Source organism: Poromitra crassiceps, assembly GCF_964638095.1.
Source record: "Poromitra crassiceps genome assembly, chromosome: 13".
In the NCBI taxonomy this organism is placed as follows: domain Eukaryota; kingdom Metazoa; phylum Chordata; class Actinopteri; order Beryciformes; family Melamphaidae; genus Poromitra; species Poromitra crassiceps.
Window position 1 is genome coordinate 14,478,395 of NC_139644.1, and position 26,080 is coordinate 14,504,474.

At 43.4% G+C, this 26,080-nt stretch overlaps 1 protein-coding gene across 1 annotated transcript in view; it reads left to right on the forward strand.

Moving 5' to 3' along the window:
• Positions 1 to 16,628, forward strand: part of LOC310788366 (uncharacterized protein) — a gene marked incomplete at both ends in the record, with an annotated part of 33,036 nt that extends 16,408 nt beyond the window's left edge. The window contains 12 exons of the mRNA XM_083649932.1: positions 134 to 318; positions 457 to 598; positions 745 to 928; positions 11,921 to 12,134; positions 12,535 to 12,697; positions 12,944 to 13,093; positions 13,193 to 13,353; positions 13,682 to 13,861; positions 13,985 to 14,126; positions 15,857 to 16,041; positions 16,180 to 16,321; positions 16,441 to 16,628. Coding sequence (XP_083506058.1) covers positions 134 to 318; positions 457 to 598; positions 745 to 928; positions 11,921 to 12,134; positions 12,535 to 12,697; positions 12,944 to 13,093; positions 13,193 to 13,353; positions 13,682 to 13,861; positions 13,985 to 14,126; positions 15,857 to 16,041; positions 16,180 to 16,321; positions 16,441 to 16,628 — 2,036 coding nt within the window. The remainder of the gene's footprint in view (positions 1 to 133; positions 319 to 456; positions 599 to 744; positions 929 to 11,920; positions 12,135 to 12,534; positions 12,698 to 12,943; positions 13,094 to 13,192; positions 13,354 to 13,681; positions 13,862 to 13,984; positions 14,127 to 15,856; positions 16,042 to 16,179; positions 16,322 to 16,440) is intronic.
• Between the last annotated feature and the right edge of the window lie 9,452 nt (positions 16,629 to 26,080).

Here is a 26,080-nt window from a genome sequence, read left to right on the forward strand (position 1 = left end):
TACCTGCTATGCAGGAAGGTGGCTAAATTTGGGTGAGGGGAAAAACATTTTCAGTGTGTGTGTGTGTGTGTGCGCGTGCTGTGCGTAGCAGACACAGGCAAATGTAATTGTATTTCCTACTTTGTGTGTTCAGACCAGGTCCTGGAGGAGGTGAGCAGGGTGGTAGGAAGTCGCCAGGTCCGGGTGGAGGACAGGAAGAACCTGCCCTACACTGATGCTGTCATCCATGAGACTCAGAGACTGGCCAACATCGCCCCCATTTCTCTTCCTCACATCACCAGCCGAGACGTCACCTTCCAGGGCTACTTCATCAGGAAGGTCAGATGAAATACATAATAATAATGTATTCAGCAAAACTGATCATGTTAAAATGAACATCCCTTGAAAAGGTGCCTGCATTTCCTTTTTGATAATAATAAATATTCTTAGTCAGCCTCTCATATTTTGTCATGACAGGGGACAACTGTGTATCCTTTGCTGTTGTCTGTCCTTCATGATGAGGGTGAATGGGAGAGCCCACACACGTTCAACCCGGGACATTTCTTAAATGAGCATGGGAAATTTGTGACAAGAGATGCATTGATGCCATTCTCTGCAGGTACGATATATCATTTCTGTAAACATTGAAATCTTCCTTTGCATATGACATGAAAATTTGTCCAATTCATGTATTTTTTTTAATATTTCTAAATCCAGATTTCTTATTGTTATGGCACCTTGTTATGACACCTCCTGAATTCACAGGTCGCAGGGCTTGTCCCGGAGAGAGTCTGGCCAAGATGGAGCTCTTCCTCTTCTTCACCTCTCTCCTCCAGCGCTTTCGTTTCTCTCCTCCACCTGGAGTTACAGAGGATGAGCTGGATCTGACACCAGCTGTTGGCTTCACCCTGGGCCCTTCACCTCATCAGCTGTGTGCTGTCAGTCGCCAGTGAGGAAAAGCACGTCCGGAGGAGAGTCTAGCCAGGATGAAGCTCAACGTCGTCTTCACCTTCCTGGTGTCATAGTATCAACTTGACCTGACACCGGTTCTGTGCTTCATATCTTAACCCCTGCAACACATCCATTGTGTGGTGTCAGATGTCTCTGAGGAGAACGACTTGAACCTATAATCAATTACCTTTGCAATGAGTCTGCAATACATATTCTATAGCCATGGCCCAAATTATTTGTGAATGTTGAATTCTCTGAGCTTTAAGAGCATCTTTGTATTGGTGAAACTACTTTGTGAAGTCATACAATGATTCTAAAGTTTATGCTTTTTCTGTTGGGCTTCTGACGGGCCAGTAAAACGATCCTCATCACACTGATGGTTAAGGGATTATCAGGAACCTGCTTGACATGTTCCCACTCCGTTAGCCCGTAATTATATATTTAGAGTTGTACTCTGGACTGTTCTAATGACCACATTATGAGTCTTTATGTATTTTCACAATTTAGGATAAAAAGCTTGAAATGCTTTCCAGATTGTGTACTGAAATCTATTGGAATTAATCAACCGGTGTGTTGAATGAAGCAGAAATAATTGAATACTTGAGAAAAGATTTCATCAACACAACATAGGCCTATCATATTCCAAACCAGGTTTCACCCAATCAGATTCCAGAACGAGGTGGAGGAGGGTTTTTGGTGTGCAAGAGAGTAGTTTCACAAGCATTTCTATGATGGGTGACTATGGAAGAAAGTCAAAGATGGGCAGAGGATTGTCAATGACCTGTGGCCGGAGAGACAGGTAGCTCATGTTAACTTGCCAATACTTGCTCGATACAGGAAGTCAGAATATAATGTAGGGTTTCCCAACGTTTTTTGGCTTGGGACCCCACTTTGACATCATAAAACTCTAGGGACCCCAGACATTCAAAACACAGACGGCTTTTTGCTCAAATTAATTTAATAGTTTGTAATAATATGTTGCAAGTAAATGTTCATTTTAGACCACATTTAGGCTATTCATGTATATTATTGTGATTGAGAGAGGCTTGAATGTATGAACACAGTCCTTTCCCAAGGCCAGATTAAAGGACGGCTTTTCCATGGGGAATATGAATATATATTAAATCTCACGCCCCTAAGGTTTTCGAATCCGTTGAAATTTTTGAAATTGGTTGTTTACAGCCAGAGATATCAACCATCTCTCACATTATTTCCATGACGCTCTGACGCAAAACGCGTCGGGGCGACAAGTCTAGCCTTGCGGAAGTCGAGCACCTATGAACTACACTACTTGTGGGCCTGTGCTGCCATGGTCCCTCCTCTAGAGGTCCTCCACGCCCCTTCAGAGGTCTTGAACAAAAACAAAAGGCAGCCATCTTTTTCAACCGCATAGCCTATGGTAGCTAATATTAGCTTTCCATAGTTCCTTGCAAAGAGACCATATCTCGGGAACGGAAGCACGTACCGACACGGGACTGGCGGCATTGGAAAGCTCGTCAAATTTTACATCTAGTAGTAGGTGCGTTGAAGTAACGAAATCAACGCTGAGCAATGTACCCGTTTTTACACATTTTTACATGAAATAGTTACAACATCAGATGCGCGTAACTCCTTGGAAAATGCCTTAAAATGCATGAATTTTTTTTATGAAGACATCTCCCGACATATATACTTCGGTTTAAATTTGGTGCAATTTGGAGGCAATTTTATTTTCGATTTTTTCTTCTTCTCATAATGTTTTATTGTCGAAGCCTTCTTCTTCTTCTTCTTTGAGTTTTATGGCGGTTGGCAAACATATATGTGCATTACCGCCACCTACTGGAGTTTGATATCAGCCAAATGCCTGAGGGGTGGGCGTGGAATCTAAGGCCACGCGAGCCCAGTGCATTGTGGGAAATGTAGGATTTCGAGTCCCCGCACCCGCCCCTCCCCTCCACCACCCCCCCCCCCCTTCACACACAGAGTGGATTTCTGTTGATATCTCTGGCTGTGAAGAAGCAATTTCAAAAATTTCAACGGATTCGAAAACCTTAGGGGCGTGAGATTTAATATATATTCATATTCCCCACGGGAAAGCCATCCTTTAACACCCCCCCCAGTGCCCAGGGGCACCCCCCCCCAAAAAAAAACAATTGTCCAACTAAAATGCTGATTCTAAATATAACTGAATCGCTTTGTTTGAGCAAGCAAATCTATTTTTTTACAAGCATTTTACAAAATGTCTATGGAAAAAATGAATGGCTGACCAGTCACCACCAGGGACACTGGAACTGTTTTTAAAGCGGGACTTACCCCTCCAGATTTCCTGCAAAACGGCTCTCCACTCGATCCGAAAACCCCGCAGGCAAGATGGCCACCCACACTCCCCTCCTTACCTGGCAGAATTCCTCCCCCACAAACTAACATATCTTGGCCAATAAGTATGTAACATACAAAATAATACAACCCGTAATATCTTAATTTTATGTAGAATGCAGAGGACATGTAACTGTTTAGTTAAACTTGCATTCCAGGAATATTGTGCTCTAAAGATGACGTTAGTGGCTCGAGACTGTTTCGTCCTGAAACCCACACGCTTTGCGGTGGTGGTTTTAGCCTAACCTTTGTGGGATTCGAGGCGTAACCTATGTGGGTTTTAGCGTAACCTATGTGGGATTCGAGGTGTAACCTATGTGGGGTTTGGTGTAACCTATGTGGGATTTGAAATAACGCATCCGAGATAGAAAACGTTATGAATATAGCCACGTTATAAACAACAAACTAATGCTGGTGATCCGTATGGAAACAGTGTTACTCGAAATGGTTAAAAGTTCTATCAATTTGGTCATTTAGTGGTGTTTTACTGCCATGTAACATAACTAACTAGCGGCTAACATTAGCCACTGTAGGCATTACCCATGGATGTTAAAGGGCTTGCGCCGTGTGAACTACAGTAATAATCAATGGGGGAATTTTTTTTTCACATGAGTGGGGCACGTGCTAAACCCACCGTGACGTCACGATGTACCAAATATCCCATTCATTTGAGGGCACAAAAAAAAGCAGTGTTCAACCCATAGAAGGAACGTATGCTGCTGAAAATGATACAAATGGTACAATGGTAACAGTTTGGTCTCAAATGTGGAAATTTTTACCAGAATTCTTCACACCACCCCCAAAGTCATATATATTGGTTAAAAGCTGAAAAAAAGTGTTTTGGGCGTAAGTTACACTTTAAGTAGGGGGTGCTGCAAGGAAGGGACTGTCTGAAAAATTTACTTTATTTTTAACTTTTGGATGTTTTTTATCCTATCCTATTGTATTCTATTTGCACGCTATTGGTATTGTTATTATTTTTTTTACTGGGAGTAGCATACTCACAAGTCTGTCAGGCTGCAGTAGTGTCGTTAAGTGAAGTTAACACGTTCACTGCCGTGGACGAGATATCTCGTCAAGCAGAAACCAGCGGTTGACTGCCGTGGACGAGATATCTCGTCAAAAAAAAAAAAGAAATTTGACGGTGGGACGTGGATCTAACCCTTTTACATCTCCTATAAAAATATGGGAGCCACCGAACGTGTACAACCCATTCTACCGACCCACTAAGTGGCGACAGTGCTCTCCAGACTAGAAAAAGCCGAGCCGAAACTGCAGGGGAAAGCGCGAGGAAACCATTCTCATACTGTAGAATGGTTTGGCGAAAGCGCTTTCGCGCTGGCGCACAACGGTGGCGCACAACGGTGGGGGGTTCCAAAAATAGACTGGGTGCAACACACTTTGAAACACGCAGCATAAATAAGCCCAGAATCGCAAAAGCTTCATCAAATCTCTCAACCGAAACCCCAAGAAACGAGGGAGCCCATCCAGACTCGCCCGACGAGGGGCAGCCAGGCAGCACAGACAGCAGAAACTCGCTTGTGACACAGCCGCTGCAGCCACGGAGGGAGGAGGAGAACACACACGGAGGGAGGAGTTTGAAGGAGAGGGGGGTTTCCTGCTGTTATGGAGGAAATTACTGTTCAAAACTATTGTTTAGATGTCTGACGTCTTACTGATGCCAAAAATAAATGGTTAAAGTGACTGTTCTATCGAATTTCACAAAAAGGCATTTATCTCAGCTTAAATTTTCAGACGCTGAAACCATGCTGTATTCAACTGCTAATGCCTACATAACTACTAACTCTACAAACTAACTCTTTTAGACAGAGAAAGCACACATTCTATTAGTTCTTTTGAGATATTTTGTGTTCACAAAATCCTAACAGAAAATAATCCTCGGCTCTTGAAAGATGAGCCAGAATTCTCAAAAAAAAACCTTGGCAGAATCTACCTACAGTAAAAAAAAACTGTTGGCAGTGAATGTGTTAACAAGCAGCTGGGTGCGAGCCGTGGCTCTCTCTCCCTCCCCCGCTCTCATGTCTCGTCTCTCTCCCTCTCCCTCTCTGTCTCTCGCGCTCTCTCTCTTTATCTCTCTTTCCCTCTCTATCTGCCTCGGTCTCTCGCGCTCTATCTCACGCAAATGCGGGACATCTAATTAATTTTTGTAGAAATAAAATAAAAAATAATCTGGCCACTAGGGGTTGCACGTGCATCCGGTGCACCAACGTATAATCGCCAGTGCACTCACTTTCATGTCACCACCTGCTCTCCCTTTAGGTCGTTTTACATTACAAAAGACAGCAACACAGGCAGAAACACTGAACTTATTTAGTATTATATTTTATTATCTTATTATTATAAACCAAACATCAAAAATAACATCACCCTCTTTGCTTTGCTCATATACTATATAGTATAGTCTTCAACTAAACCCTAAATATCACAGTATAAAACATATAAAACACATTTTAATCATATATATTTTTTTTAATTGACATTACAATTCCAATATAAAACAGCAGAGGGTGCTGCAGCACCACAAGCACCCCCACTTCCCACGCCCCTGGTCACCACTTGCCCACAGGCATCCAATGACACTAAATCATGAGACTTGGGGCTCTACCGTCCCACCGGCCTTATATTAGCGCTTAGCGCCAGGCGCAGCTCATATTAGTGGCCGTGGACCGGCGCACTGCATATTCTCAGTCGGCGCTACACGTGGCCTTAAGCATTATAACCATGCATTTTAAGCATAGGATTATTCACACCGTGCTCATTGGATAAGTGCAGTAAACGATTCACAATGTCCCTTTCATGTTCCATTCCACGGAGCGATTCAATCCGGTGAGAAAAGGCCGACCAAAGCGCTCTGAGCTCTCCCCCTCCCTCTTTCATCCCCGTCTGTCTCCATATATATTATTCCACATGATTATGCTTCTCAAACCAATCCCGCTGCAGTTTAAATACAGTAAGCATGTAAATACGCTACACTATAGCAAGATCAAAGTGAAAAGAATGTTCTAAACACATCAGCTAGAAAAAATATAGCCTATCCCTGGCTGGATGTCATGATGAGATTTGATTGGTGAAAGTTTGGGCAGAATGATATTGTTTTCTCTCGCTACCTTTTCTTATCCCCCACTGCACAGGTAGGATGATGCAACAGCCTCTGAATGACAGGGGCTCAAAACTACAGTATAACAAAAAAAAAATCATCGGTCATTGTGCCTGTCTGACGCGTGAGAGAGAGAGAGGGGGGGGGAGAGAGAGTGAGATGGCAGAGGAGAGCTGCACGCAATTACGCACACACAGTAATATCCGCGGCGCACTGAATAAGTCCTGGTTTTGAAAAGCGCTAAGCGCTAAACTAACGCCAGGGGGGAAGATAGCGTTAGGCCGGTATTTAAGGCCGATATGCCCATTCTGGCCTATTCTGGCACTGGCACCTATTCTGGCACCTCTTCGGCGTAAAGCGCATTTCGGGGCCTAAAACCATGATGCTATCTTCCCGAGGCAGGCGCAAGGTGCGTTTTTTTGCATTTAACGCCAGTTTTAGCGCCTAAGGCCAGTGGGAAGATAGGAGCCTTAATCTTCTTGGAAACGATTTTATTTTGTCCTGATTGGTCTTAGATTTGTGTCATAGTTCTGTGGAGCCCAACATGAGCCCGACCAAAACAAAACAAAAGTATTTTTTCACCCTTTTTTTTTGGAGGGCCCCTTCACACCGAGGGCCCCTGGGCACCTGCCCAGGTTGCCCATATGGTAGATCCGGCCTTGTCCTTTCCATGACATTATGACTGAGTGGGTGACTGACCCTAAACAATTGTAATGTAACCCCACTCCTGGTACCATGTAATGTTTCTTATATAGAATAAAGAAACCTGGATTCAGAGTTGTAGATTTATTCATAACAGCACAAAGGTACACAGACAGACATGCAGCCTGGCCTCCTAATTATCTAGCACACCAGTGTGAGTAGGTCTTCTTCATTATGTAGGGTAGAAGCATGGGTAGGAAGGTTCTGCCCTCTGATGGAGTATTCCTATCACTACAAACAATGATGTGTAGCCCACGTCGCATGTGGGAAAAAGTGAGCTTCCACAAACTTCAGGTTGCTTATGACTGCATGCAGATATTGCTGCAAAACCCAGGTGAAGTAGTGCTAGAGACCTTGTAAGGCAGGAGTTAAGGCTCTTAATCTGATGTACAAATCTATTTATCGACTGAATGTTTCTCAGAATGCCATTATGCTGCTGACTAATCCTGGTTTTAGTGCTGTGAGATACCAGTCTCAGAGCACTCACGTGGAACTTTTTGGTATAGTGCATATTATAGTTTAATTGTGTTTTTGTGTGTTGTTAATTGTTGCATGTGTTTGTTTTCATGGAATATGTGTCCGCCCAAAAAGTTGATGATGATGGTCCAGCATGCTGGGTTAATACAGTGTTGCCATATACAGTGAATGGCTTCCAGCCCAAAGACTGTTCGAAAACCACCAAAACGCACACAAAACCACCCAAACAAATACACTGGTCTACTATGGGAACAAGAGTGGGTCTGGGTCTGTTAACCCACCCAAGGCCATCGACCCCCCCCCCCCCCCACACACACACACACACACACACACACACAAATTATTGATGGTTAAAACAGAATAACATCACAACAGTCTAATCCTAATGTTAATTTAAAATTAGATATTTCTCTAAATCTGGCTTCAAATGGCCAACATTTTAGAAATAGCTAAATGGACCAATTGATAGATAAATCAATCAATCATGAGTGGATTCAGCACACTTTATCTGGGCAGATTGATTGAATCATTGCAGATCTATTCTCTCTCTCGTAACGGGACAAGCCCCGTCTTTTATTGTCACACGAACACCACAACACATGCATGCGGCCACAACACACTCATGCTGACGGTGGCCGGTGAAAAGTGTCCTCTGCATTTAACCCATCCAGGCATGTCCTTTCCTCCGAGGGACAGGCCAGGAGCAGTGGTCGCTTTCTCGTACAGCGCCCGGGGACCAACTTCGGGTGTTGTCGTCACTGGTCGGATGACGATGACGATCTGATCTGATCTTCTGCATGTTTTTAGTGGGGGGGTTATATACGGAGGAACCCCCTGGGGGAGCACGGGGAGAACATGCAAACTCCACACAGAGGAAAGGCCCTTACGACGAGATACCCCACCTGGGCAGTAGGCACTGAGGATATGGGGGGGAACACAACCACAGCGCCCACAGTGTCCCAGGCGAGAATTGAACTCAGGACCTTCTGACTGTGAGGCGACAGCTCTACCACTGAGCCACCGTGCCCCGTATTCAGACCTTTGGTCGCCGCCGAATGTCGCCCCCTCAGAATTTTGGCTTGCATGACGCCCCTGCCCATGTTCCCTCGTTATTCTGCCTTGTTACCAGTGTTGTGCAAGTTAATTTCAAAATGTAATAGACTACATATTACTAGTTACTTTCATTTGAAAGTAATACGTTACTTTACAATATTACTTTCTGTGTAGAGTAACTTGTTACTTATTACACTACTTTTGCATTACTTTCACCAAAATAACAGCAGTAGCAGAATGACATTGCCGCCCCGGAACCATCCTGAAAAATCATTTCAACTGCCTTGAAGTCAGTGTAAACAATGCAAAATTCTAAATTTTATTCTTTTCCCTTGTTATTATCATCTATAGTGGTTTTTTGCATAAAAACCAGTGGCCATTACAGGCAGTCTCTTTTTGAGTCCTATGCGGAAGTTGCCATACTCTCAAATGGCCAGTGGGGGGCGCAGCTTGTGTAACATCATCCCTGAACGTCCATTCAACTCTATGTGAAACGAGCCAACTTCTCTCTCGGTCTCTGTCTTAAATAAACACTTTACAAATGAGTTTATGGTCTGAAAAAACAATTTCAAGTATTTTTCATGCTCTCAAGGCTCCAGTTTTTTTAATTATAGCCCCATTTCGAGGAAAATAGGCGATATACTTCGGATATTGGGAAACAGTAATACCTCCGCCCGTTAGAGGCAGCAATGTGCCGCAAAGGCATCTAGTCTGCGGAAAGTACACGAATAAGAAAACCTAGCAAAACAAGGCTAGTATGGCTAGCAGATAGCAAGTCATACTTTAGCAAATTATCAGAAAATAGCGCTACTTTATGATATTTTAATAATGTTAGTAGACACACGTAACTGTATAGATGGCATACATGTAACGTGACGCTCATAACATGGCGGACCATTTAACGTTATCTAACGGTATGTAAAGTAGCCTAACGTTAAATGGTCTGTCCATGTTATACAGTAAGCGTCATAAGGTTATATGTTAACGGGACATAACATCACAAGTTTTTGCAGACTTGAATGCTGTTGGTCGTTTGTTCAATTTGCTTTTCTGTATGGTATTGGACATTTAAAAATGATACATACTTGTCTTGAGGCATCCGCCAAGCTCAGCAATTTGTTATCCTTATTTTAAAACATACTTTATCAGATCGATATAACTCAACATAGCCTAAGGTCTTGCACGAATATGTCTACTGGTAAATTAGGCATATATAGATAATCTACCAAGCAACACTTGATACAAATATAGGTAACCATTTCACAGCAGTACAGCCTACCATGGTGGAAAATTAACCATTCTTTAAGTTTGAATGATATCAAAATATATGTTGCATGGTGTAGCCTTTGTTTATGTCGAATTGTTACAGATAACCATATTTCAATAAATATAAATCATTTGTTGATTTGAAGCAGTCGGTTGGTTCTCCATCTTCATTCTTCTTCCTGGTCATTTGGTGAGCTGGTTCACTCGACATCAAATATCTTTATATCACATCTTATTAACAACCTGCCTGCTCTGACCAGACAACTATAATGGGCTTGTTCTATGAGATTTGGGGTACATTCGGGTACATGATTTACTTAGCACATAGCCTACACAACAAGGTTCTTTGTTGGCAATGTTTATTGACAAAAACACACTGGCAGATACATACCAAATGGCTCAAAGTAAATCTATCAAAAGTCTCAAATCTGTCAGCATTTAGCTTATGTTATTGCAATATCTTAGGTTGAACAACTGATGATCAGCAATATTCTCACAGTAATATGCACATGGGAATCAAAACGTAGCATTCATTTTCACAAATAATTTGACCAAGGGACAATGTGCCTCTGTTCTGTTGTGCTGTTCCTGCTCCACCATGGTACTCCGACGGCCATCCCTTGAAGAAACAAACGACACCGTGTTATATTTAATTACTATAACATAACGCCACCAAATTTCAGTTAAAGTAGGCTATAACGGTGCTCACACGTTAGCACACGATGCTAATCGAGCTAGCGTTAGCTTACAAACATGAGCATCACTCAAACAGTCCAACGAGTCCAACATAGCAGAGCACCAAGTGCGCGACCAAATCCACCTCAGTTATCAATTTTAGAGTTTGCCCAGAGATAAGTATAATAGCAGTTTACCTTGTGGAGGCTTAGCAGCAGCTAGCAGGCTGGAGACTCACACCAGGCACAATGCACCAGGATCACACCACACCATGGTCTCTTGGCCAGGCCCCGGACAAGACGGTGGTCGGCTGGCTGGACTCCTACTCGCCCATACCTTCGGACTAAAAGTTATTATATTTGTTGTCCTGGACCATTTCACCACTGCAACCAGCCAGCCAGCGAGCAAGCTAGCAAACAGAAGCGAACAACAAGATGGCAGTCGTTCAAGCCTGTGAGACAAATTCGGAAACTCCCCCGGCAGCCGCTAGGGGCAGCCGCCCCCTCCTCCTTCTTCTTCTTCTATAGTGTTTTAACAGCCCTCTCTCCCCGTACTTCCGTGTAAAGTTAATCCATTCAACCAATCAACGATGAGCAGGAAGCGGGAGATTCAAGCCTCATTTTCTGCTATCAAAACCCAATGGGTGACGTCACGCTGGCTTCATCCATTCTATGTACTATCAATGATAAAAACACACGGTTTGATTAGGAAATGATTGTATCTTTTTTTAAATATGTCCTTTGATTGAATCAAATGTAACTCAAATTGTAACTTGAGTTACTTGACAAAGTAACTGGTCTAATATGAAATCCTATAAGTAATAAGTTATATTACTGAGTTACTGCTAAAAGTAATATATTACATGTAATATGTTACTTTTGTAATGAGTTCCCCCCAACACTGCTTGTTACCACAAAACCTGACAGATGATATGTCAGCTGACCAAGGATGCCGGGTTAAAGATACATAGTGTTGCCAGATACAGATAATGGTTTCCAGCCCAAAGACTGTTCAAAAACCACCAAAACGCACACAAAACCGCCCAAACAAATACAGGACTATGGGAACAAGAGTGGGTCGGTAAACCCACCCAAGCGCATCACAACTCCCCCCCCCCCCACACACACACACACACTATGCACCCGAAACCAGCCCAATTGGGCGGAAAACACATTCTTCTTTGCCCCTCCTTTGAGACTTCCTTTGTCCCAAGCCCCCCCCCCCCCCCCCTCCTCCAAACAGGAATGTAGGTGATGCTGCTGTGAGCACAAACATTCTTCCTTGATGGATCAAGCTCAGTCAGAGCAGTAGGCCTGTAGTGTACGTAACGTACTGTATGTCAAGAACAATGTCTGTTGTGGAAGATTTGGCTTTCTTCTCCTCCCCTAGTCCCACCAGCCTGTTGATGTCTGCTGTGTTCCTGCTGGTCCTCTACCTCTTCTCCTCCAGCTTCAGCTTCCAGGAAAAGAGGAAGGAGCCTCCAGGACCCAAACCTCTTCCTCTGCTTGGTAACCTGTTGCAGCTGGATCTCAAGAGACCCTACCACACACTCTGGGAGGTAAGTCATTGCCTACAGTTTGCTTGCTAATGTATATACAATATGGCTACACACTGTACAATAATTTCTTGTTATGTTTGGTGTTGTGTACTATCGCTGTTCTCAGCACTGTTGGCAGCAAACTCAGAATCAGAATCAGAATCAGAGTTTAATACATGTCCCAGAAGGGCACTTTGGTTCACATCAGACAGTAGTGGATAATATGGGTCCCTATAATAGGGTCAATATGAAACCCTGTCTTATAATTGCCTCAACTATGTATGTACTGTATGTATGTATGTATGTATGTATGTATGTATGTATGTATGTATGTATGTATGTATGTATGTGTATGTATGAATGAATGAATGAATGATGAATGAATTAATGATAATTCCATTACAATGTGCCCTGGTTTTAGCTTTCCAAGAAATATGGATCAGTGTTCACAGTCTATTTTGGACCCAATAAAGTGGTGGTCCTGGCAGGATACAAGGCAGTCAAGCAGGCTCTGGTCAACCATGCTGAGGAGTTTGGGGACAGATGGACCACCCCTCTTTCTCATGACGTCAATCAAGGACATGGTATGGATGGACTTCCATGACTAAACCTTTAGCATTAGCACTGTCTATAAAGAGGTATAATAAAGACATAAATAATAGCAATGAACATCTATACCAACATCATCATCATCAACAATTTCTGTTTGGTTTGTTTCACCTGTTTTCAAATCGTTTGTTTTTTTATCATTTGTTGCAGCATTCTATCTTTTAAACATTAAAATTTAATGTATAGCTTGTTTTATCTGTGATCATCTCTGATTTCTGCAGGAATTCTCTTTGCCAATGGAGATTCCTGGAAAGAGATGAGACGATTTGCCCTGACTAACCTGAGAGACTTTGGGATGGGCAAGAGAGCAGCTGAGGAGAAAATCATAGAGGAATGCCACCATCTGATCCAAGTGTTTGCAGAGCATGAAGGTATGGAGTGACATATCTCAATGTAACATGCTCTTTGGTATTGTTTGTCTTGTATTCCAGTCTTTACACTTTCATTGTTTCCCACTGCTGTTTTCACAGGGAATGCATTTGACACAACATGTGCAGTGAATTATGCTACATCCAATATCATCTCATCCATTGTGTATGGTAGCAGATTTGAATACGCTGACCCCCGATTCAAATGCATGGTGAATAGGGTCAATGAGAACATACGTATTTCAGGTTCTGCTCCAATAGAGGTAAGCATAATCTTTGCTTATTGACTTGATGTTGTTAAAAGTTAATTAACTAGAAATCAACTTAATTCCTACACAGGCATTTCATTATTGGGTGGATTTAGACCATGAAAAACTGCTATGAATGAGGAGCAGAGACTTTGTACTGTACTGACATCGTCATAGTTAGGGTTAGGATTGAGCACGATAAAGATTTTGTCAACAATCATGAATTTACGGCATTGAATTTTTTAAGTCTTTCAATGGAACTAAATTATAAAGATGGGTTGGTGTTAGGTTTACATTCTCACTCATAATTCTAATCTCTGTAATCTGTATTCTTGTGTGGCAGTTGTACAACAACTTTCCTTGGTTGGGCCATTGGATAAAGAGCCGGAAGCTGATATTAAAAAATGTTGAAAATCTTATTTTGGATATCAGAGACTTAGTCAAGCATCTGAAAGAGACTCTGAACCCTCAGATGAGCAGGGGATTTGTAGACTCTTTTCTGATCCGTAAGCAGAAAGACGAGGTATGACAAACACCTTTGATATCTTTCATACAAGAAATATGTATGTACAGAAATGCTCATATACTGTACAGCAATGCTGCATACATATCTAGTTTACGATATGTGGGTGTGCTTTCCTCTCAGGACTCCTGCATCATGGACTCTCACTACCATGAGAAGAACCTCATATTCACAGTGTCCAACCTGTTTGTAGCTGGTACAGATACCACAGGCACTACATTGAGATGGGGTTTGCTGCTCATGGCCAAATATCCACGAGTACAGGGTAAGAACAGTTTGCAGCAGCGGGGCGAACGGGCACTGCACTAGTTAAAAATAGTGTTACAGATAGGATAGCCCAACATTACAGCAGTACTATCAATCAATCAATCAATCAATCAATCAATCAATCAATCAATCAATCAATCAATCAATCAGTTTAATACATGTCCCAGAAGGGCACTTTGGTTCACATCAGACAGTAGTGGATAATTACAACATCATTACTAGTTTGAGATTAGTAATAGAGGCACACTTCAGAATTGAGATACATTATTACTAGTTTTAAAGTAATAAAGGCACACTTCAATATTATACAATACATAAACATTTGTTGCATTATGTACAGATTCCAAAGGACCATCTGCTGCCCTCAGCCGGGTCGCCGCGTGCGCAGCGCCACCGTTGCACTAGCTCCTCAAACAACGCAAGTGGCTCGCTGTCATCAGCGCCAGATGGAAGTATCGGAGGAAGAGGGGGTGGGGCGGGGGTGGATGATGCAAGAGCTGTCAGGGAACAAGGCGGGGGGTTTGGGGGGGGAAGAGCTCAGTTGCAGACGAAATATCAGGAGAGCTGCGTCCTTGGCAGTACGAGAGTCCAGATTAGAATAAAATGTTTTGGTTGCCTGGAATTCCTTTCAGGTCACACAGACAAGGGTCACACAGACCAGAAAGTCAACAGCAGGTGTCAAGTCTCTGATTCTCAACTTAGTTCATTTCTCTTATTGCAGATCAGTGGAATTTCCATGATATATCCAGATATAATCCATTTTTCACAGTTCAAATTCACTGACCGCCCATCTCAATTTTCATGACGTCACAGCCTAGGGTCAATCGGCAATCGCTGTTGTCTTCCCGTATCCCGCGGCGAAAGATCTGTCTGGGCAGAGGGTGGGGGTTCCCCGGACCCCGCATTCCTCAAAGTTTAGTTGATTCGCGTTGAGAGACCAGCTTAGTAAATCCAATAAATCCATATTTGTCATTTCGAGTAGACGAATGCAAGTTTGCTCTGGGTGTTGTTGCAGGCAGAGGGAAAGAAGGGAGATAAGGGAGAGCGAGAAAGAAAGCGACTGCCCTGTTCAAGTGCTGGATGCGTTACTACTAGAGACTAGATAACGAAAAGAGTATCGCTGCTTTCTATTGTAGAAGCTCTAAGAATAATACGGAGAATTTACGGTGCTATTGGGAGAACCCCCTACTCGGCTAGACTTGAATGCGCATGGTGAACTCTTAGCGTTTATCCAATTTTATCAATCCAAATTTTTTTAAATTCTTAATTTTAACTTCTTAACTTAGTATTGGTTCTTACTATATTTGACTGCACTATGTTTTTAACTTTTGACCGTATTATGTTGTCTTGTCTGTCTCTGCATGTGCACAGTCTTGGAGTGGCTGCGGCCCTAATTTCACTGCTCATTGCTTCTGTGATGCTGTATGTGACAATAAAAACCTTGAACTTGAACTTGAACTTGAACTTGAATAATAATGAAAACAGAGAATTGGTTGATAATCAGATTTGTTCTAGAACTGGTTCCCAAACTGTGGTTAAAAAAAGATGCAATTCCAGCGCGGGCCACACAAGGGCTGCTATTTAAGGAACCCTGACCTAAGGTATAGATTGGTACATGCTATGTCAGGAAGGTGGCTAAATTTTGATTTTTTTTCAACGTGTGTGCGCGCATGCCGTGCGTAGCAGACGCAGGCAAATGTAATTGTATTTCCTACTTTGTGTGTTCAGACCAGGTCCAGGAGGAGCTCAGCAGGGTGATAGGAAGTCGCCACGTCCGGGTGGAGGACAGGAAGAACCTGCCCTACACTGATGCTGTCATCCATGAGACTCAGAGACTGGCCAACATCGCCCCCATTGCTCTTCCTCACATCACCAGCCGAGACGTCACCTTCCAGGGCTACTTCATCAGGAAGGTCAGATGAAATACATAATAATAATGTATTCAGCAAAACTGATCATGTTAAAATGAACATCCCTTGAAAAGGTGACTGCATTTCCTTTTTGATAATAATAAATATTCTTAGTCAGCCTCTCATATTTTGTCATGACAGGGGACAACTGTGTATCCTTTGCTGATGTCTGTCCTTCATGATGAGGGTGAATGGGAGAGCCCACACACGTTCAACCCGGGACATTTCTTAAATGAGCATGGGAAATTTGTGACAAAAGATGCATTCATGCCGTTCTCTGCAGGTACGATATATCATTTCTGTAAACATTGAAATCTTCCTTTGCATTTGACATGAAAATTTGTCCAATTCATGTATTTTTTTTTATAAGGCACCTTGTTATGACATCTCCTGAATTCACAGGTCGCAGGGCTTGTCCCGGAGAGAGTCTGGCCAAGATGGAGGTCTTCCTCTTCTTCACCTCTCTCCTCCAGCGCTTTCGTTTCTCTCCTCCACCTGGAGTTACAGAGGATGATCTGGATCTGACACCAGCTGTTGGCTTCACCCTGAGCCCTTCACCTCATCAGCTGTGTGCTATCAGTCGCCAGTGAGGAAAAGCACGTCCAGAGGAGAGTCTAGCCAGGATGAAGCTCAACGTCGTCTTCACCTTCCTGGTGTCATAGTATCAACTTGACCTGACACCGGTTCTGTGCTTCATATCTTAACCCCTGCAACACATCCATTGTGTGGTGTCAGATGTCTCTGAGGAGAACGACTTGAACCTATAATCAATTACCTTTGCAATGAGTCTGCAATACATATTCTATAGCCATGGCCCAAATTATTTGTGAATGTTGAATTCTCTGAGCTTTAAGAGCATCTTTGTATTGGTGAGACTACTTTGTGAAGTCATACAATGATTCTAAATTTTATGCTTTTTCTGTTGGGCTTCTGACGGGCCAGTAAAACGATCCTCATCACACTGATGGTTAAGGGATTATCAGGAACCTGCTTGACATGTTCCCACTCCGTTAGCCCGTAATTATATATTTAGAGTTGTACTCTGGACTGTTCTAATGACCACATTATGGGTCTTTATGTATATTCACCATTTAGAATAAAAAGCTTGAAATGCTTTCCAGATTGTGTGCTGAAATCTATTGGAATTAATCAACCGGTGTGTTGAATGAAGCAGAAATAATTTAATACTTGAGAAAGGATTTCATCAACACAACATAGGCCTATCATATTCCAAACCAGGTTTCACCCAATCAGATTCCAGAACGAGGTGGAGGAGGGTTTTTGGTGTGCAAGAGAGTAGTTTCACAAGCATTTCTATGATAGGTGACTATGGAAGAAAGTAAAAGATGGGCAGAGGAGGGTCAATGACCTGTGGCCGGAGAGGCAGGTAGCTCATGTTAACTTGCCAATACTTGCTCGATACAGGAAGTCAGAATATAATGTAGGGTTTCCCAATGTTTTTTGGCTTGGGACCCCACTTTGACATCATAAAACTCTAGGGACCCCAGACATTCAAAACACAGACGGCTTTTTGCTCAAATTAATTTAATAGTTTGTAATAATATGTTGCAAGTAAATGTTCATTTTAGACCACATTTAGGCTCTTCATGATATTATTGTGATTGAGAGAGAGGCTTGTGTGGTGCCCTGGACGTGATTGAACAGGGCTGGTCGCCAATTACAGGTGCAATCACCACCACTGCTTGTGTGTGTGGGGGGGGGGGGGGGGGCTTATTACTCCATGAGGGAGCAGGGAGCCAGAGTTGGCTTAGCTTTCAACGGGTGTGGACCTCTCAGACAGGTCATGCCACTGTTTGGTAATAATTGCTCCTCTTCAAAGTGGGTAAGCACCAGAGATGGGCGAAAAAATACATCAAAAAGTATTTTGATACAAATTACAAATACTTGCTCAAAAAATGTATCACAATACAAATACAAAATACTGGTCTGAAAAATGTATTTGAAATACAAATACATATTTTGTATTTTGAAAATACATAAAAATACATTTTATAAAAACTGATAAAGAGCTGCAACGATTAGTCAATTCATCGATTCATTGCCAAATATTACATTAATTGCCTATTTTGATCATCTATTAATCATTTTGAGCCATTTCTTTAAGGAAAAATGTCCTAATGCTCTTATTCCAGCATCTCAAATGTGAAATGTTCTTGTTTCATTAGATGGTAAATCATCTCTTTAGTCCTCTGTGACAGTATTCTCCTTTGTGTACCCTCTAACACACTCTTCCATTTCAGTTTTAGTTGTTTTTCAGCACAACTAATTTCTCCCTCACTTCAACTGTTATTCACCTTCTGCAGAAGCGTCATGACCATTGAAAATGCAGTTGCCCCCTCAGATTTTTGGGGTGGGGAAAGAGAGGGGAAGAAATCATGGCGGTCATTAGTAGTAGAGCATCAATCCCCTTTTCAAGCATGTGAAAATGAAATGCGGTTAGTTATTATGCATAGTTTGCATAGCAAGTTAGTTGGCTTATACTTGTACCTACCATGTAAAGTTAGCATTGTAATGGTAGCCAGAGCTGTTATGGCAGTGACCGGTTAGTTTTTACCACCACTATGACAGGTTATACTGTAGTTACTGTAGCAAAACACTGAGCTCCATTTGATGTATCCAGGTCAATGCAGTTCTTGTGGATGTCATTTTATGTGAATAACATTTTAGGTGAAGTAAGATTTAGCTATTTCAAGAAAAGTGGCAGCAGTCTAGCTATAGTCTAGAAGTGAGTGACTAAGCTAATAACCATAAAAGCACAAATAATTGACCAAAATCTAGAAATAAATATACAGTAGGCTATTTACCCTAATGAGAAAAGGAGCAAAAATATTGATGGTCAAAACTGAATAATGATATCACAACAGTCTAATCCTAATGTTAATTTAAAATGAGATGTTCCTCTAAATCTGGCTTCCAACATTTTAGAAATAGCTAAATGGACCCATTGATAAATCAATCAATCATGAGTGGATTCAGCACACTTTACCCGGGCAGACTGATTGAATCATTGCAGATCTATTCAGACCTTAGTTCGCCACTGAACGAAATTAGCCGGGGACCTTTGGTCACCGCCGAATGTTTATCTCTAAATAAATATACAGTATTTACCCTAATAATGAGAAAAGGAGCAAAACTATTGATGGTTAAAACTGAATAATGACATCACAACAGTCTAAGACAAATTTCTCCTAAGGGAGACAATAAAGGATAATCTAACGCTGTTCATTTAAAATGAGATACACTGTATTCCTCTAAATCTGGCTTCCAACATTTTAGAAATAGCTAACCGATTGATAGATAAATCAATCAATCATGAGTGGATTCAGCACACTTTACTTTATCTGGACAGACTGATTGAATCATTGCAGATCTATTCAGACCTTAGGTCGCCACCGACATGTTTTAGCCGGGGACCTTTGGTCGCTGCCGAATGTCGGCCCCTCAGAATTTTGGCTTGCATGACGCCCCTGGCCTTCTGTGAGGGCTTTTGACTTACAGTATAGGCAGCATTTCTACATGTTAACCTGATGTGATCATGTTTAGCCATAGATATCTGACATCATAATAGTATATACATATATAACTGAAATCTAGAAAAAACAGTAGGTCCCCTTTAAACAACTTCACATCCACCATCATCATATGAAAGGGAGCCAGTGGACTTGTTTGTTTGTTTAATTTCTGGCCCACTGATGATGTCACAATGGCTATGACATCATCATTGATGTCATCAGTGACATCATTATTGACTAAAATCATCTTGTGATGTCATAGGAATGCGAAGTTGAGCAATTGGGCGCTGCGTATTAGGGGTGTCAAAATTAATCGTATAATCGATGCATCGCAATGTGGATGTGTGAATCGAATCGAATCATTGACGTATGAATCGTTGAATCTTTTATGTTTAAATTTCTGTTGACATTCAGATTTTAAAGCACTTTCTAAGTAAAAAGGGACTTGATATTTATCTGACTGCTTGTATTAATTGATGAAAAAGTAGCCATGTGCAGTAATAATACAGAAAATTGAAGATTTGATACTTGGAGATGCAATACTTTGAGCTGTATCGAGATGCATCGTGGAATCGAATCGTTGACAGATTAATCGTAATCGAATCGTGAGGCCAGTGAAGATTCACAGCCCTACTGCGTATGCCAATACAGGAGGCGAGGCCACGCAGCAACCAAGCTGCGTATGCGAGATGCAGGACGGGTGAGGCCGCACAGCAGCCGAGCTACCGAGCCCGCGTAGCGGGCGAGCCAATCAAGTGCGCTGCCTAGTGTCAGTAAATTGTCACATACAGTATATAGTCTTTATTTAACAATATAGAAATACAGCAACATTATTTATTCCACCACAAAAGGTTACTTTTCAGTAGCATGTAACCATGGTACTTGAAGTTGCCGCAGTATGGCTTTCATGGTGAGCGGAACTTGCTAATCCTGTGGCTAGTATTAGTTTAGACGAAGAAGTGATGTGTCCGACTCAAGACTCACCCTACTCTGCCTCTGATTTGTGGTTGAGTTTGTTCTGAGCCAATCAGCCAAACAGAGGCGGAGTAGAAGTGACATCTCACATTGCGTTTTTTTTATTCCACGGTTTAAACCTGCGTCAATGTTTAAAATGTGTCAATTTGAGAATAAAATTTATTTTATGTATTTAAAATACGCAAAATACAAGGTCTGTGTGGTGGATTTGATCGAGCACTCTGTGCTCTGTTATGTTGGGCTGTTGAAGTGATTACTCTTGCATCGATGACTCATGCCTGTAGTATGTATGTTCCACAGTAAAGCCTATGTTGCTATCAAGTCTGCCTCCGTGACATAATTATTACTAGCAGTGTCGAGAGCTAACGACCACCCGCGCTCGTTGTTATTATATCAGAATAACACTAAGTTACAACATGGTGTCAGAATACGGAGTCACGGAGCGTGCAAGGCGATGTAACGTGGACAGGCTAGCTCAAGATTAGCATTGGGAGCTAACGCAGACATGGATCAGTTCAAGCCGCCGTCCCCGCTGCCACTCACCGGCAATCTCGCTGAAAATTGGCGCAGATGGGAGCAACGCTTCAAGCTGTATGTGGTCGCTACAGGTGCGTGTGCTAAAGAAGAGGATGTGAAAATAGCCATTCTGCTTCACACCATCGGAGAAGAGGCACTAGAAGTGTACAATACACTGGCTGTGATCCCGACTGGTGAAGATGGCACAGACACGATGAATGACGTTCTCACAGCATTTAGAGACTATTGCAGCCCACAGAAAAATGTTGTGTTTGAGCGGCATCAATTCTGGTCACATCCGATGACAGAAGGGGCTACGGTGGATAGATTCATCACTGAATTGAAACAGAAAAGCAAGGACTGTGAGTTTGGCCCAGGCGAAAATGACATGCTCAGAGATAAGTTGGTGTTCAGCATAATAGACTCCCACTTGAAAGAAAGACTGCTACGTGAAAATGGCCTAACATTGCACAGAGCCATAGAAATATGCAGAGCAACAGAGCTAGCCAAGACGCAGATACAGGCGATGCAGAGCACACATGGTGCCCGTGATGCTCCAGTGGGAGCTATAGACAGAGCACCAGGGCAGAAGAGAGCGGGCTCTTGGAACAAGGGCAGTAAGAAGCCATCATCCGGCGGAGACTGCCGAAGATGTGGAAAGAGACATGAGCCGCGCCAGTGCCCTGCTTATGGAGCAGTGTGCCACAAATGTGGGAAAAGCAATCATTTTTCCAAAGTGTGTCGAGCAGCCAGCTACAGTAACAGCAACTATAAGACAAAGACTGTGAACTGTATTGAGAGTGACGTGGATTCCTTGTACATCGGCACTGTGGAGAGTGAAGAACACGCAGCGGGCCAGGTACAGGGCGGTGCATGGTATACAACAGCCAGCATCAGAGGTGTAGCCGTGAAATTCAAGCTTGACACAGGTGCTGAAGCAAACGTGCTACCTTCATCCGTTGTCCGACAGATGCCGGGTCCCATTCAGCTGCGCCCCACAAAGACAGTGTTGATTGCGTTTGGGGGAGCTCGCCTGCACCCAGACGGCGTCGTATCTTTGAGATGTGAGACAGCCAAAGCTGCAGCTACACTGACATTTCACGTGACAAATCAGACAGACACATCGATCCTGGGCAGAGCAGCATGTGAAGACTTGCAGCTGGTAAAGAGGGTTGAGTCGCTCACCACAATGCCACCAAAGCCTCCAGCCACCAAAGAGGAGTTGGTTGGGATGTATGCATCAGTCTTCACAGGGCTCGGTGAATTCCCAGGGGTTCATCACATACATCTTAAGCCGTCTGTCATGCCTGTGATCCATGGCTGCAGGAACATCCCACTCTCGGTCATTGACAAGCTAAAGGACACACTACAAGACCTTGAGAGAAAGGATGTCATAACAGCTGTGAAAGAGCCGACAGAGTGGGTGAACAGCCTTGTCGTCACTCAAAAGAAAAATGGTGCACTAAGGGTATGCTTGGACCCTTGTGACCTAAATGAGGCTGTTATGCGCCAGCACTACAACATTCCCACCCCTGAGGATGTGTGCAGCAAGCTGGCAGGGAAATCCATCTTCACTATTCTAGACGAGAAAGATGGATATTGGCAGATCAGGCTGGACGAGCCATCTTCAAAACTGTGCACCTTCAACACACCATGGGGCCGGTTCCGCTTCCTCAGACTGCCATTTGGCATCAAATCTGCGAGTGAGGTATTTCAACAGAAGAACTGTGAGACCTTTGGTGACATACAGGGTGTACACATTATCGCAGATGACATGATCATTGCTGCATCATCAGATAAAGAGCATGATGACATCTTGCGCAAAGTGATGGAGAGAGCAGAGGCTGCCAATGTGAAGTTCAACAGAGACAAGATTCAGTTCAAAATTGACACAGTAAAATATATGGGCCACATCATCACGCGAGGGGGACAGAAACCTGACGGTGCAAAGGTGAAGGCAATCACCAACATGCCGCCCCCAGAGGACAAACAAGCCCTGCAACGTCTGCTGGGGCTGACTAAGTACCTAACACAGTACATCCCGAACGAAGCCTCGTTGACGGCACCTCTCAGACAGCTACTCAGAAAGGATGCGATGTGGCAGTGGTGCCCGCATCACAGTGCAGCGCTGGAGAAGCTAAAGGCTGCCCTCACACAAGCCCCTGTACTGAGGTTCTACGAACACAAGAAGCCGCTGACATTACAGGCAGACTCATCAAAAGACGGGCTGGGGGCATGTCTCCTCCAAGAAGGTCAACCCCTGTGCTATGCATCACGAGCACTCACTGAGACTGAACAAAGATATGCTCAGATAGAGAAGGAGCTGCTTGCCATCGTCTTCGCAGCCAAACGATTTCGCCAGTACATATACGGCAGGACAGTGACAGTGCAGACAGATCACAAGCCTCTGGAGATCATCGCGCGGAAGTCACTGAGCAAGGCACCAGCACGTTTGCAGCGTATGTTCCTACAACTGCAGAGGTACGATCTGAACATCACATACACGCCAGGCAAATACATGTATATTGCCGACACACTGTCCCGTGCGACAGCTAGCGGAGAAGGAGAAGACGTCGACGAGAACACTTTTGATGAAAAAGTTGTGTATGCCATGGAGGCCACGGATGCGCTGAGTGAAGAGACACTCAGCCGGCTGAAAGAGGCAACTGCCGCAGACAACGTGTTACAAGCGGTGTGTGAGAAACACAAGAAAGGATGGCCAGCAAAACGACACAGCGTGGACAAGAGCCTGCACAGCTACTGGCCAATGAGACACAGCATCAGCCTGAGGAATGGTGTTGTGATGGTCGGAGACAAGATCATCATTCCCCAGAGCTTCAGAAAGGTAATCTTGGAGAAGCTACATCTAGCTCACCAAGGAGTGCAGCGCACAAAGGCTAAAGCTAGAAAAGTCCTCTACTGGCCTGGAATGGCACGTGACATTGAGCTAATGGTGGAGAAGTGTGCGCCGTGCCAACAGCTACAGCCACAACACCAGAAAGAGCCACTCATCACACATGAAGTTCCAGAGCTACCGTGGATGAAGGTTGGAGCAGACATCTTTGAGTTGAGAGGTCAGTCATACCTTCTGCTGGTGGATTATCTGACCAAGTACCCAGAGGTGCTGAACCTGCCTGACAAGACAGCTCACACAGTCATTCAGAAAATGAAGGCTGTCTTTGCCAGACACGGAATCCCCAAAGAGCTTGTGAGTGACAATGTTCCATTTGCTAGCTACGAGATGAAATCATTTGCTGCTTCATGGGAGTTCAAGCTCACACACTCCAGCCCAGGATACCCACAGTCAAATGGACTTGCAGAAAGGACCATAAAGACAGTGAAACATGCACTAAAGAAAGCACTGCAAACAGGCACAGACCCACATCTAGTGCTGTTGTCGCTGAGAAACACACCAGTGACGGGCCTGGATGTGTCACCCGCACAAATGTTGATGGGAAGGATCCTGCGGAGCACACTCCCATGTACCAGCACCATGCTACAGCAGTCGATCCCACAGCATGTGCACAGCAGGCTACAGGATCTGCAGTCCCGCCTACAGCGCTACTACGACCGAGACGCCAAGCCACTGCCAGCGCTGAACCCAGGTACCACTGTACACATGCAAACACGGCGTGGATGGGAGCCGGCTGTAGTGATGCACCAGAGGGACGAGCCACGATCCTACACAGTTCAGACACCTGCAGGAAAGACGTTACGGAGGAACACGCGCCATCTGAGAAAGATACACCCGAGTCTATGCAGAGACACTGACCCTGATGAACACTCGGAGGTAATGCTTCCTCAAACACCCAGGTCAGCCGAACCGCCACGACAAGACCCTCCAGTGAGTACTAACGACTCTCCTGCACGCCACACCAGAAGTGGTAGAGCGATCAGACGCCCTGCCAGATACAGAGACTAATCTCATGGACACTTGACTGAGTTGTAATTCTATGCACCTTAAGTGAGTCCCATGAAAGAAAAAAAAAAAAAAAAAAAAAAAGGGACAGAAGGTTGTGAAATTGAAACGCATTGGATTGTTTGTTGAAATGTTTATTGAGAAACAAAAATGAAAACAAAGTGGTTTATTCAATATATATGTTACACATGATGTTATGGTAAGAGTTAAGGTAACTGGATCCATAGTCCATGTCCCAGTCTAGAAAAGGGGGATGTGGTGGATTTGATCGAGCACTCTGTGCTCTGTTATGTTGGGCTGTTGAAGTGATTACTCTTGCATCGATGACTCATGCCTGTAGTATGTATGTTCCACAGTAAAGCCTATGTTGCTATCAAGTCTGCCTCCGTGACATAATTATTACTAGCAGTGTCGAGAGCTAACGACCACCCGCGCTCGTTGTTATTATATCAGAATAACACTAAGTTACAACAGTCTGAAAGTATTTTGATACAAATTACATCTTATTTTTCTCTGTCCAGCCAAATACAAATTACAAAATACACAAATGTATTTCAAATACGTATTTTAAATACATGTATTTAAAATACTGCCCATCTCTGGTAAGCACCAATGTTTAGTTTTATGACCTGACTGACCTGTTTTATGATCATGTGTGGTGGTGATTGTGTCCTAAATTCTCCCTTTACGCCCACAGACTCAAGCCAGTGAGTCGGGAGGCCTGACCAATTGTTAAATCATCAAGTATGTAGCTCTTAATGTCTGTTCTTTTGCATACTCAATGTAAAGCCTGTATTAACTGTAATGTTGCTGGTTTCAGGCGTCTTGTGCATGCAGGAGACAACCTGGACAGTGCCAAATACAACAACTCAGAAAGTATGCATCTCCTGCCTTTGATCAACCCATATTCTGTACTTTGTTAAAGATGTTGCTTATAATGTGGCTGTTCTGTTTCAGTCCAGGCGGGCAGACTACTAATATGCCGGATCAGCCACTGTTATCTTAGGGTTTTGATTTTCATTGCTATCCATCTGGTATTGTGAAACCGCCATTTAATACCACTATGTGTGTGGTGTGGCTATGTGCTAAATGCTCTGTT